Here is a 12,712-nt window from a genome sequence, read left to right on the forward strand (position 1 = left end):
ACAAACAATGACTGGTTTCCTCTCGTTCTGATGCTTTAAATTGCTTTGCATTCAGCTCTCAGTCTGAGAGTACTAATGTGATGTAGGTGTTATATGTTTTTTATTTTGACACACACACATCGTCGTACAAAGGGGATATTCTAGATTAGTCATATCATTTGTAATATTCACAAATAAACCTAAGATCAACAATGAGAAAAAAAGATTTTATTTGTCAAAGGACAGACCGGACACTTTTTTCATCTATACTTAATATTGAGATTATATGTTGAACAAATGCATCATGTTCGAATTGACATACCGCCAGTTTTTGACGAAATGTATATTTCTTCTATGAGAACTCCAAAAATTCTAAATTAATCTTCCTTTATTAAAAAGGAGGTCGCACTGTTATTCTCTTCGTCTTGGCCTCTCCTCTATCTGCATTCTTATCGGGCTAGGACTTTGCTTAGACATACAGGAGACATAGCCAGAATGGCTGGTGAGGAAGAAAAACCAGGGACACCATTAGGTACCATAATTTCGAAGGAATTGATTCGTCATCAATGTGATCTTAAATTGTCACAGCCGGCTGTTAGATGATCGCGCATGCGATGCTTTAGTTTTAAAAAAAGAACGGAATTGTTTCAAACGAATTGCTTCATAAATATTTTTCGTCAATGATGTTTGGTGAGAAAATTAATAATTGAATCATTTAAGTTAGTCCAGTGGCTGAAAAAGAAGATGTAACAAAGTGCAGCAGAGTTTATTCCAAAATGTGAAAATATGGATATATTGTAAATCTACTATGCACACCATGTCTACGTTGGCTACGGCCATTATACAGAGTGCAGTGGAAGATTTACATGCAAGCATTTTTTATAATAATACTCATCCTCAGGCAATTGGGGTGCTATCACTTTCTGGCCAGAAGTTTATACGTCACTGGTCACATGGCATATAACTTGTGCTTACACTTATTGGAATCTCAAGAACATTTAGGAAATTTCTTGAAGTTAAAGGCAATATATTCAAAATTTGATGGTGGCGAAGAATACACATCGATATTTTATCTAAAGCTTCCTGCTTAGGGTTTCGAAGGTTTTGATGGCATGTATATATGCCCATCCTTCACCCCGTATCAAAATTTTTCTATTCGATTTTTATACATTTCTTTGAAGAGATAGGTAACCGAGTAAGCCGAACAATATCATATTTTACTTATCGAAGTAAGAATGAATGTACAAATTTGCTCAACATATGCTCTCAAGTTAATATTTATTAAATCTCTCAATATGTGCCACATCACGCAAGCAAGCGTAGTTAGTTATGGTTTTATTATTATTTGCATAAATTAATTTATTGCCCTCTCCTCTTTTCTCTTTCTTTTCAAATATGTTATGACAATATAAATTGCGTAAGTTTTAAGTATTTTTATTAATATATTTTTATACCCATCATCGAAGGATGAGCGGTATATTCATTTTGCCAAAATGTTTGCAACACCCTGAAAGAAGACTCAGACAACCCGTAAAATGTATATCTATGTCACCAGCGTCAAATTCTAAACCAATTTAAGTAAGACTGCCTGGCCTTATGTTTGTTTATCCGCGTGTCCGTATAATTGTCTGTTTGTGTGTGCAAGCATTATTCTGTTTCAAATTTGGCAGAAAGATTGGAAGTTGTTGGAATTGGGACGAATCGGTCAAAGTACCCGGTCAAAGCACAACATAATCTGAAACCTTTGCTACTCATAGTAACTGTACCCACTTAATATTATAAAAATGTACTTTTTCCCGTTTTTTTAGTCTTGATGGGTATAAAAGATTTGGTTGTAGCCGAATATAATTTTCTTTCGATTTGTTTAGGTTTATCGAACACCGGCAAGTTAGCAGTATATTCGCCCTGTAAAACTCAGAAGGAGACTAAAGAAATCCTATAAAGTTTTAATCGGTGTCAAAATTTACATGGATCTAAGCATGTCCGTCTGCCAATCTATAGTAAACATGATTGTTAATGAAAAGTCGTGACCTCGGTCGAAACACAAAACGACACAAAATAGGAATACCTTTGGTTTCAAAAGCGAAAAAAAAAAAAAATGTTCTTTTCGCCTCGCTTCAATTGCTTCAACTTTGCCTTCAATCAATGCTTAAATCATTTATTGCAAATCTTTGAAATGATTATTAAGAACTTGAAAAATTGTTTAAAATTTTTTTAGTTAAATCTAATGTAGCTTCTTACGAAAGAAATGATGAGTGAGAGATTTGAGTGAATTTGAGAAAAGATAATTCATAATGTGAGGTTATGAAAAATTGATTGATTGAAAAATTGTGCTATTTTGGTAAAAAATTTGTTGTTTTTCTTTCTTTCAGAAACCCGCCACGATAATGAAACCGTTATTAAGACACCGCTGTTTCCGAAAGATCTATTTACCAAAGAACAATTGGAAAATGGCGCTGTCGTCTGTCATATTCTTGGTGTCATTTATATGTTTGTGGCATTGGCCATTGTATGCGATGAATTCTTTGTGCCTTCCCTGGATGTAATCATTGAGAAACTCGGTATCACTGACGATGTTGCCGGTGCAACATTTATGGCGGCAGGTGGCAGTGCACCCGAGCTATTTACAAGCGTTATTGGTGTATTTGTATCATTCGATGATGTTGGCATTGGTACAATTGTCGGTTCGGCTGTATTCAATATTCTATTTGTGATCGGTATGTGTGCGCTGTTCTCGCGAACGATACTATCGTTGACTTGGTGGCCGTTATTCCGTGACTGCTCCTTCTACAGTCTTAGTTTGATGGTATTGATATATTTTTTTCGTGATAATCTTATCTATTGGTGGGAGGCGCTTATACTCTTTTGCGTTTACATCGCCTACGTAACATTTATGAAATGGAACGTTGAAGTGGAGTCGTGCGTGAAGAAACTGATATCGAAAAATAAGGTGACTCGCGTCAGAAGTACAGATCAGCTTATGCCAGCAGTAAGTAGTTGGGAAGTTTTTTGGTAAAATTCAAATCAAAAATCAAAGACATCAGAAGCGAGACGAAAATCAGAAAAATCAGAGAAATCGATTTAAAAAGATTGACTACAAGCAAATATTTAAACAATTCTCTGAACTCTTTACTTAAACGTTATATTCAGTTTTTTTTTTTCCAATTATTTAAAACGTATTCACATATTTTGTTTGGTTGTTTTTAAATTTTTTCAACTCTAGTTTTGTAAATGCTAATGCGTTTCGGTTTTTCTTTTTGTCGTTTTTTTTTTTTTTTTTTTTAGAAAAAGAATAAAAGAAAACTTGATAGTGCGATCGATCGATGATGATGCAATGAACGATCGCTTATCAAGATATGCACAAATTTCCTTCTCGCTGATTGCCGAAATGCAAAGCTCCCGACATCCTATGCAGTAATGTTTTTATGTTAATAATTTTAGTTTAGTTTGTTTTTAAAGTAAACTATTTCGTTTCTGCTTGCTGTGACCCGTTTATTTGTTCATATTTACAATATTAAATTTCTTTGTAGATTTATAAAAGCAGTATCATTTCCTTCTCCCCACACTTTTTCAATGTAAGATAATAAGTCTACATCATAAATTTTGTTTATAGACAATTAAGAGCAAACAGGCACAAATCGTATTAATGTTGAATTTACTTCGTATACTCGTTACTCGTTATCAATAAAAAACGACTAAACAGCACTAAAATGCGGATGAGAGTACGCTTTTATTTAAACCGAATCTTTTGATTTCTGCCTTACATTTTATTGCTTTTGATAAATTCTAAAGGGAGTATAGAACTAAAAAAAAAACTTCCTGACTTTTTTTTCACCACAAAATAAAATATCCTTTTTCCTTATATTTAATTCGATTGACAATCTTCCGACGTTTTTCTAGTAAAACCTTTATGCAGTCATTGCTGAGCTTCTTCGAATTCCCGGCGAAACACTGAGTCAAATAATCTCGTCAAACCACTTCGAAGACATCTTTCCTCCATTAGGGGAAATTCACAGATAGCCAAACCAAATGAAAATAAAATGTGGTGGACGCTAGGTCTGTCGTACACGATGGATACATTGGAACATTGCGGCCAAGCTTTCACAATTTTTGCAAAGTGATAGAAGAGACAGATGAGTCAATCAGATGACCAGGCTGAGGAGCAGCTTATGTTGCACAACGCATCAAACTTAGAATTTCAGCTTATGTGGATAGTTCGGGCTTTGCCGTAGTTTGTACAGATTCGGCATGACCCATTTAATCTTTGCCTATCAATCATTTGATAAATGGCTTATATTTTGTGACGTTTCAACAACGCCCATCGAAATTCTATCGTCTGGTATTCAAATATTGCAATAATTTTTCTATCCAGCTTCGCGCAAATAGTTCAAGTTGTTTTTCGATCAATATTTAGTTCCACTGCAATATGAAAACATGCAATGTACTAGTTTTGGATGTTTTCTGCGACACTGGCGCAATTAATCCTCGATTGAAGTGTAAACGGCAATATGATGTGTAGCTAATATTGCGAGTTTGAAGCATAAACAACGGTTTCCGTGTTGCTGCCTCGCTTGAAGCGAGATTGTAAAATGTTGCGGCTTTTTGCAGAGCTTTGGCTTATTTCCAAAATTTAATTACTTTGTCTGTTTGTCCTGTTAATTATCTACTGATGGTCACTTGGAACATGCACTATAGCACTTATGCTTCTAGTGCGCTATAACATAGAATTCGGATAGAGAATGCGATAAAAATAATGAAGGATTTAGTGGAAGGTTCATAGCGCTTTTAACTTCACTTCACTTCACTTTCGTAAACTATATGTTTTCCTTAAATTCAAGACAAAAATAAGTAAAAGTAGTGAAAAGAAAATTCTTAACAGACAAGGAATGAAATTCATCAAATAAATTACTAATAAAATATATATATATTTTTTTTTTTTTCATCTAATCATAGTTTCTCATAAGATTAACGGAGTATTGTTTTTGTTGTAATTTTCTCTCTTCCATAAATTTTCGCTTTCTTTCGCAATTCTGCTTTATACCCATCACCAAAATGTGAGGGGTATATGCATTTTGTCGAAGGTTTTGCAACGCCCACAAAGAAGTTTCAGGGAGTATGTATATTTTCTTGATAAACATCCACTTTGGATCAATCCAAACATGTCCGTCTGCCAGCCAGTATAATGTTTGTTACAAACATACAAAATGAAACCCTGGGGGTCAAATTTGGTAGAAACATCACAAGTTCTTGCACGCAGGTTGATATTGAAAATGCGCCAAGCCGGTCGAAGCACACACCCACAGTGGCAATGGCAACAACTCTGTTTTTCAAAAAGAAAAAAAAAAAACTGTTTTCTTCTTCATAAACCATAGTAAATAAATTTACAAAAATTTGAAAGTGTATTCTGCTGGTGATCCTGTCGTACCTATATGAGAATGGGAAAAAATGACTACGCCTGCCTAACAGCGTATCAAAATTTAGTCTTTTTTCAATGCCTTTACAACGGGTGGAAGCGTCAAAAACTCCATAACGTATATCAGTTTTTGGCCAGTTGCAGATTCGGAATATACCTAAGCTTGTCCGTTTGCTTGTCTGTTCATTCGTCCGTCTCTCCATCCACATAGAATCTGTAGTAAGCATTCTCGCGTTCGCAAAAATGGAGGTATTGCCTAGAAATTTGCAAAAGAGTTTGAAACTGGCCCAAAGTTGTCAAAGAACACGCTTTCAACGTCCACACCTCTATGCAGCCAAAGACGAGACCATCTTTGTTTTCCTTGTATTTTACTCTCCAAGAATAAACTATGCAAATTTACATGCTTGCTTTTTTTCAACCTGACGGTGATGGGTATAAAGGATTCGGTCACATCCGAATATAATTTTCTCACTTGCTTGCTTAGTAATAACACATCTTTTTTAGCTATTGGCAGTTGATTTCCGTATAAGTTACACACAAGTGCACATTGAATACACACGTAGACGCTTCATTAAAAAATTTTAGGATCTTTTTGCTACTATGGCTATTATTAATTCATTATTTGTTCTAAGTTTCATTAATTAATTTTTAATTATTAATTAAGCTTCGATTCACTTGGCTGATTAAGAGTTTTAACCAAAAAAAAAGAAGAAATTTAATATTATAGTTAAAATTTTGAAGTGTTTTATGGCGATTTAACGGGCAGAGGGACAGGTCTGTTTATATATGACGATGCAAAGCTTTTACATTTTATAGGGTCTTCGAAATTTATTGTTATTTTTATATTAAAAAAAATATGAGTACTATCGACATAGGCTATAAGCCCTTTGAAATATAATTTTTGGAAGTTTGGAAAACTTTTCGCTGGATTTAATATATATATATGTATATATATACATAATAACGGATCATATAATTTGCTACGCAATATTAGTTTTTTCACTAATCAAGTTTCCTGGTGAAACCTGAAAAATTTTAAATGTTTTTTCTGTTTTTTTTTTTGGCTCCCTAAGGATATTAACAGAAATTGCAATGATATCCTTTTAGATTTTGGCTTTTGTTTGCAATTTAATGAAAACTCTGTCGTTCATTACAAAATTTGAGAGAGAGACTACAATGAATATATTTGACGTGTATGTTAATGTTATTCGAAAGCAATAAATGGAAGTGTGAATATCCTCCGACGGGCATAGCACTGAATGAACTCAGAGTAGAGTACAATACAGATAAATTTCTATTGTTGATCGATAATAATGCCTTATGGATGATTGTTCTTGATTAGCAATTGAGGTCTGCATTTTACGTACATGTTAAAACCAATTAAATCCAATTGCCCAAGATATCGTTGAACGCAACATACGGCAACGACAATGCAAACAGTTTCTTAAAACTCAATCAATTTTTAATTAACATATAATTCTGGCACATATCTCTGCGTAAAATGTACAATAGTTTGTGTAACAAACTATGAAAGTTTATCGATTTTCTTTTCTTCAGTTTTCGTGTTGGCAGGCTGGTTATTTTAAAACCGGTAAGGTTAAGTAGAATTTCGTTATTACGTTTACTACTATTATTTTTATACCTACTACCCTATCATGCTTTGATCAGCGTGACTAAATCAACAGTCATGTCTGTCCGTCTGTGCGTCTGGTGTGTGGTGTTTGTTATTAACACTATTCTATTAATTCGGTACAAACATTGGAAGTTTCTGCACGCAGATCGGTATTAAAAATGGGCTAAATTGGTCGAAACAAAAGCCGGCAATTGAATCTAAACTGAACGCTACTCCATTTTGCTGAACAAAAATTTGTGATTTTTGCTCGTTACTTAGAAATTAGGAAAGTTAGAAGACTGAAATTTTTCACATTTAGTTTAAGAGGCACTCTACTCTTGTCGTCAAAAAGTGGAAATAATCGGCCCTGCTCACACCAATTTACAAGTGATTAAATTGTTTTTTTTCACTTTTTTGAGATTTTATCATTTATCATGACCCAAACTAGATCAAACGTTGAAAGCTATTTGGTATAGTGCTCAAATGAAGATGTATTATCTGCCTAAAAGTAAGTTAATTCTAAAATAAATCCGGCAGACAACTCGATTACTTCTTTTTTAATAATATAAGCGATATGGGTATCAAATAAAAGAACTCGTAGAGTAGGACGCGGGAAACCTAACGGTTCTTTCTTTCTTGTTCAACCTAGCTCTTGCAAGTTGAAATAAGTCCACCATTTATTATACCAATCCATTCCCACTTATTTTCTCAATGCAATTAAGTGCTTCCGTCCATCTGTCCAAATTTCAGGTCGATTTTTCGAGATATTCGTATGAAACTTGATGCAGTGACATATATTAGGCTAAGGAGCAATATTGCGATGGCATATCGTTGTGATATGAAAAGATCTAGTGTTTTGTTATATTAAATTCATGTTTAAAACTTGGACGGAGCCGATTACTCACAAAAATCCCTTAAGTTCAAAAATACAAGTAAATTTTCATATGGCATCAAATTTTTACTACTTCTTGATGACAATTGTTTTAATTTGATATCTACAAAAACAGTGCTAAGTTCAGACCACATAAATTTATTTTTCGGATCTCTTCCTAAATAAAGGTTCGCCTGTGAAATAAATCTTAATATGAGAACAAGGTATATAATCTGCGTTATTTTAAATTAGCTGAAATAAATAGATGAAGCGCAGTGCGTGTGTCGGCCTTGTCCGAATCTAACATCTTGGCTTGCTCCATTGTCTGATATCGACAAGTCACGCATCATAAATAATTCTCGTTTTCATTGCCTTTTAGAAATTCCATGCACAATATTTTGCCAATCACTTATCGTTTTTATAACAATCTCTTATATGGATTTGCATCGATACATACAAGGAGTTTTTGAAAATGTGAGAAAACACAAGTCCTAGAAATCAACAAGTCAACAAGTCTTGTAAAACTAATTATTTAACGAAGAAAAGCGCTAATCAAAAAGTGAGGTATCGAAGCAAAGTCAAACTTTGAAAAAAAAAAAAACGCTGGGAAAAGCGTTAAGAAGAAGAACTTAACTCGTTAAAATAGGAGGATTTCTGAACATTAACATTCTTCTGACATCCTTCTATTACATATAAATTACTTTCACTTGTAGCAAGTTTATTATTCAGTACAGTGTTCAATACAAGCGATAGCCTCAGATGCTAGAAGCTGTAAGAGTTTAGTCTTTGAATCCATTTCATCTCATATTATAAATGAAATCGTCCTCCAACCTAATACTTAAATCTCATATTTTCCTATCGGCTGCATTTTTACATTCACAACGCCAGGATTTATTATTCGTTGAAAGGAAAAATTCTCGAAAGAAGTCATATCTAGCAGAACTTTCTCCTCAACTTTTCCTGTGATAGTCATAATATCTTGGTAGCCATATATTACTTATCAGTTTGAAAAGATCTGTCTGCTTGAGATTTGTAGACAAAGAAAGAGGCATCAAGACATTCTGAAGTATATATAACTCACAAGTCGTCTTGACGTTGTGAACGTAAAATTACGGCCGGCACGTAAATGTTTACAAAGTTGATTTTCGAAGGCATACGAGAGCAGATTTACTTCAATTCTCATTTTATTCGCAAACCATGCTATAGTTTTTCCGGTTTCTTTGTTTGGGTCACAGAATTTACGTTGTTTTCCTCAATCTCATCTTTGCACTCTGCGGATATTAATGAATGTTAAGTTTATTTTCAGTAGAGTATCACTGTAGGGTACTTTTTAGTTAGCCCTACCTATTCGTTCCTAGGGAACTCTGTCTGTGCTTCTTATAGGTTCACTTCAAGCTGACTATAATTTTCTTAATTGAGTAGAGTATTAAGTTTATGTGTAGTGGAACATTGTATTACCGTAGGGTGCTTTTTGATGATCCCCACCTTTTCTTTGATCTCTCTGTTTGTCCTTTTTGTAGGTCTACTTCAAGTTGACTATAATTTTCTTATTTAATTATTTGTAGTGAAACATTGTACTACTATAGGGAGCTTTTTGATGGACCTTGCTACCTACTCCTTGCTCTCTCTAATTTTCTTATTTAATTAGAATGTAAGAAAAATAAAAACTTTCAATTTATAAAAATATCGTTATTAGCATCGTAGTGATAAATTTGTTAATGTAAATAGTTTTGATTGAATTCAATGTTTTCCATGCCATGGTAGAGTAGAGTAGAAAAACAATAATTAAAATAATGAATGTTGTTAAAGAAACGAGCAATTATTATAATTTGAAAAGTACGCAGAGTTCGCACCCAAGGAGGAAGTCATCTTTAGAGAATATAAATGCAATTATTCAGATATAATTAATTGAATACTCGACTGGAAAATAGTTAGAAAGAAATAATAACAACAATAACAACAGCAACAACGATAAAAAAAAGACGTAAAAATTTTTATAACATCTTGTACACGTTTTGCAAGCTCTTTCTTCTTCTTCTTTCTCCCTACTAAATGCCATAATTCTCTACTGAAGTGCTGAAGAGATCTGACAGCCGGAGAATATGAAATTTTTAAAAAATATTTAAACTTATTACATATGATATATACAATCACATATGCACATATGCACATAAACTAAGCAGATTGAGAATGAGAAGGAATAAAACTGTATATACACACTAAAATCGACAGACAGATAAATAAATGTATGTGCTTATGTATGTTTTTTTTTTCATTATTTATATAATTTGTAAAAGTTTGCATGAATTACATTACATTCCTATTTAAATAATACGGGAAAAGTAGTTGGAGAATGAAAGCAAATAAGAAACTAAAATATGTACAAATCCTTTGTTGTTTAGTAGCAAGGCATAGAAGGCATTGTTAAGCATAGAGCGCTCTAGTTGTCTGCGATAAGGCATGTGCATGTACTATAAATATATATATGTGTATATATATGTGTGTATATATGTATATATATGTTGTTGTTTTTCTTAGACAGTTTATAGGACCTCTTATGCCAGAGCCTATAAGCGTTGTGTCTTCAGATACTTTCATTTCCTCTTCCATTGTTTTCTTACTGTAATAACAATATCTAAAAATGAATACATATGTATTTGCATGCGTGTGTGTGTTTGTGTGGGGGGCATGGGTATGTGTTTGTGTGTGTGTGTACATTTTAATGGGAAAGGAAGGAAATAATTCTGTGCTCTATATTTTCAATGCAAACGTACACGCAGGCAAATATACACACATATGAGCTCAAACAATGCACGGCTACGTAAGTGCAAAAGTTTTTCATGAATTTTATGTTTATTGTCTTTTTCGCAATTATTTGAAAATTGCAGACAATGACTTAAGACTTAATTCTTTTCCATTTAGTGTTTTGTTGCCATGATCTTAACCTTTGGCATTTAAATTGCAGTGTAGAGAGGATACAACTTAGTAATGAAGAAATTCGCATTTTAAAGTCTATTGTATTTTAAAGATTTACATTCAAACGGCATGATGTGGCGAAATGGTCCAAGTCCAAGTGTACGAGTGTCCGAAGGCTTAGAAAGCAAAGTACAAAGCAGAACTTTTAACAGCTTTACTTGATACTCTATATTTCCCGTATTTCTAAGTATTCCGCACTTTCTACTTCATGTCGCCCACAAGCTCAACTTTAAACTCCATGAGATAAACAAGTGCATTGATATACAGGGTGATCAAATAAGAGTTACTTTCAATTTGAATCATTGTTATTATAATTTGTAAAGTAATTAAAAAAGTGCAATGAGCAATAGCAACTAAGACTATCGACTCTTCTTTCCTTTAGAGGCTTCAATAAAGTTAAATATAATACTTTTAAGATGTCCATAGAGTTGAACGTACCGAAAACGAGAGATCAGATATTGGAAAAGTTTCGACATCCACAAAGTATATATGTCTTTAATCGTACGATTTCGGTACTCCATCGGTTTCGTACTCCAGCGATGTGTTGCAGCGACATGACCGAGCCGGACTCTTTCAAATGTTTTGATCTTGGTTTTCTCGATATCAATATGATTTTTTTTCTCTTTTCATATTAGATATAACTTATGTTCATGACAATTTTGTTATGCACATTATCGCTTCCCGATTTTTGTTAAAATTCAATTCAGGAACACTAATTTTTAACCAGTTCTTCTACCAACTATAAGAACAATGTTGATTTGGATATCAAAGAAGTTCTTTAATAACACAACGTAACTCCAAGGAAAAAAGTCCAGTGGGTTTACATTGTACAAGCGCAATACCATGCAAATTTCGCTTGTCGTATCGGTTATTAATATTTTCTTTTGCTTTGTGTAACAAACGCGTAGAAGTTTTTGCTAAAGTTCATCGATGAGGAGAATAAAAATTTATACGCTTATGGCGGGCGCTACGGAGATCAGCTGTCAAATAACATAAACTAAAAAAAATCTTTAAAGAAAAGGTGTATGAGCTCTGACGCCTTTACTATATTTGCAACGAACAGAGAGATACCAGCGATGGCCTGGGCTTTGCCAGTATCTTATCTTGAACTTAATGCTAGAAGCTAGTTGTAAAATCAAAAAGAAAAATACTTATGTTTGTACAAACCTTGTAACCGCTTATTCCCGGCAAACACCATCCAGAAGCGGGATGAGGGGATATGCTACATATAAATTGTTGTGGCATCACAATACCCTTGCCTCTGTCATCATACGAACATAGCTATAGCATTCGTAACAATCAAAAAGGTAGTGTTTGTGCAAAATGTAAACTAAGTGAATCTCGTCCTGTCGTAAAATAAAAAAAAAAGGAAAAAAACAAAAATTCAAATTTAACGCAACAATTACAATTGACGCACACAATAAAAATAACTTATATAATGTTATGCATTCTCTATAAAGACTTATGCGAGAATTTTTATGCTTAAACTCATGAAATTGGCGAACGCGTATCGAAGTATAAGTAATTGATAATTATAACGTCTCCCGCATAGTAGGAGAAAACTTATCTTTATTTAAACATCCTGAAATGATAGTACGTATTGAAATACCACAAAAAATACTACAAAGAAAAATATTTATACTACTGAGTTGACAGCTTAAAAAATCTGCTCACATCTCGAATGCCGGCATACATTGAATAAAAGAAAGGACATCACAACATTTTCAAAAATTAAAACATAAAAATCAAAAACACATTTCGTGAACGTAATTTAGATGAATCTTATGAAGACATATATGTGGCCTTTTCCTTGGTAACCTTTCAATAACGATTTATAGCTGCACGCGATATCCTTACTGAA

At 33.5% G+C, this 12,712-nt stretch overlaps 1 protein-coding gene across 14 annotated transcripts in view; it reads left to right on the forward strand.

Annotated features, from left to right (window-relative positions):
- LOC119633762 (sodium/potassium/calcium exchanger Nckx30C) overlaps window positions 1–12,712 on the forward strand; it is a 96,654-nt gene that overhangs the window by 26,568 nt on the left and 57,374 nt on the right. For 11 of the 14 annotated variants that reach the window (XM_038027495.1, XM_038027482.1, XM_038027486.1 and 8 more), the window contains exon 4: window positions 2,352–2,968. In XM_038027495.1, coding sequence (XP_037883423.1) covers window positions 2,352–2,968 — 617 coding nt within the window. The remainder of the gene's footprint in view (window positions 1–2,351; window positions 2,969–12,712) is intronic. The other 3 variants (XM_038027489.1, XM_038027490.1, XM_038027496.1) reach the window with 1 other exon arrangement.

Source organism: Glossina fuscipes, unplaced genomic scaffold (genome assembly GCF_014805625.2).
Source record: "Glossina fuscipes isolate IAEA_lab_2018 unplaced genomic scaffold, Yale_Gfus_2 2, whole genome shotgun sequence".
Taxonomy (NCBI): domain Eukaryota; kingdom Metazoa; phylum Arthropoda; class Insecta; order Diptera; family Glossinidae; genus Glossina; species Glossina fuscipes.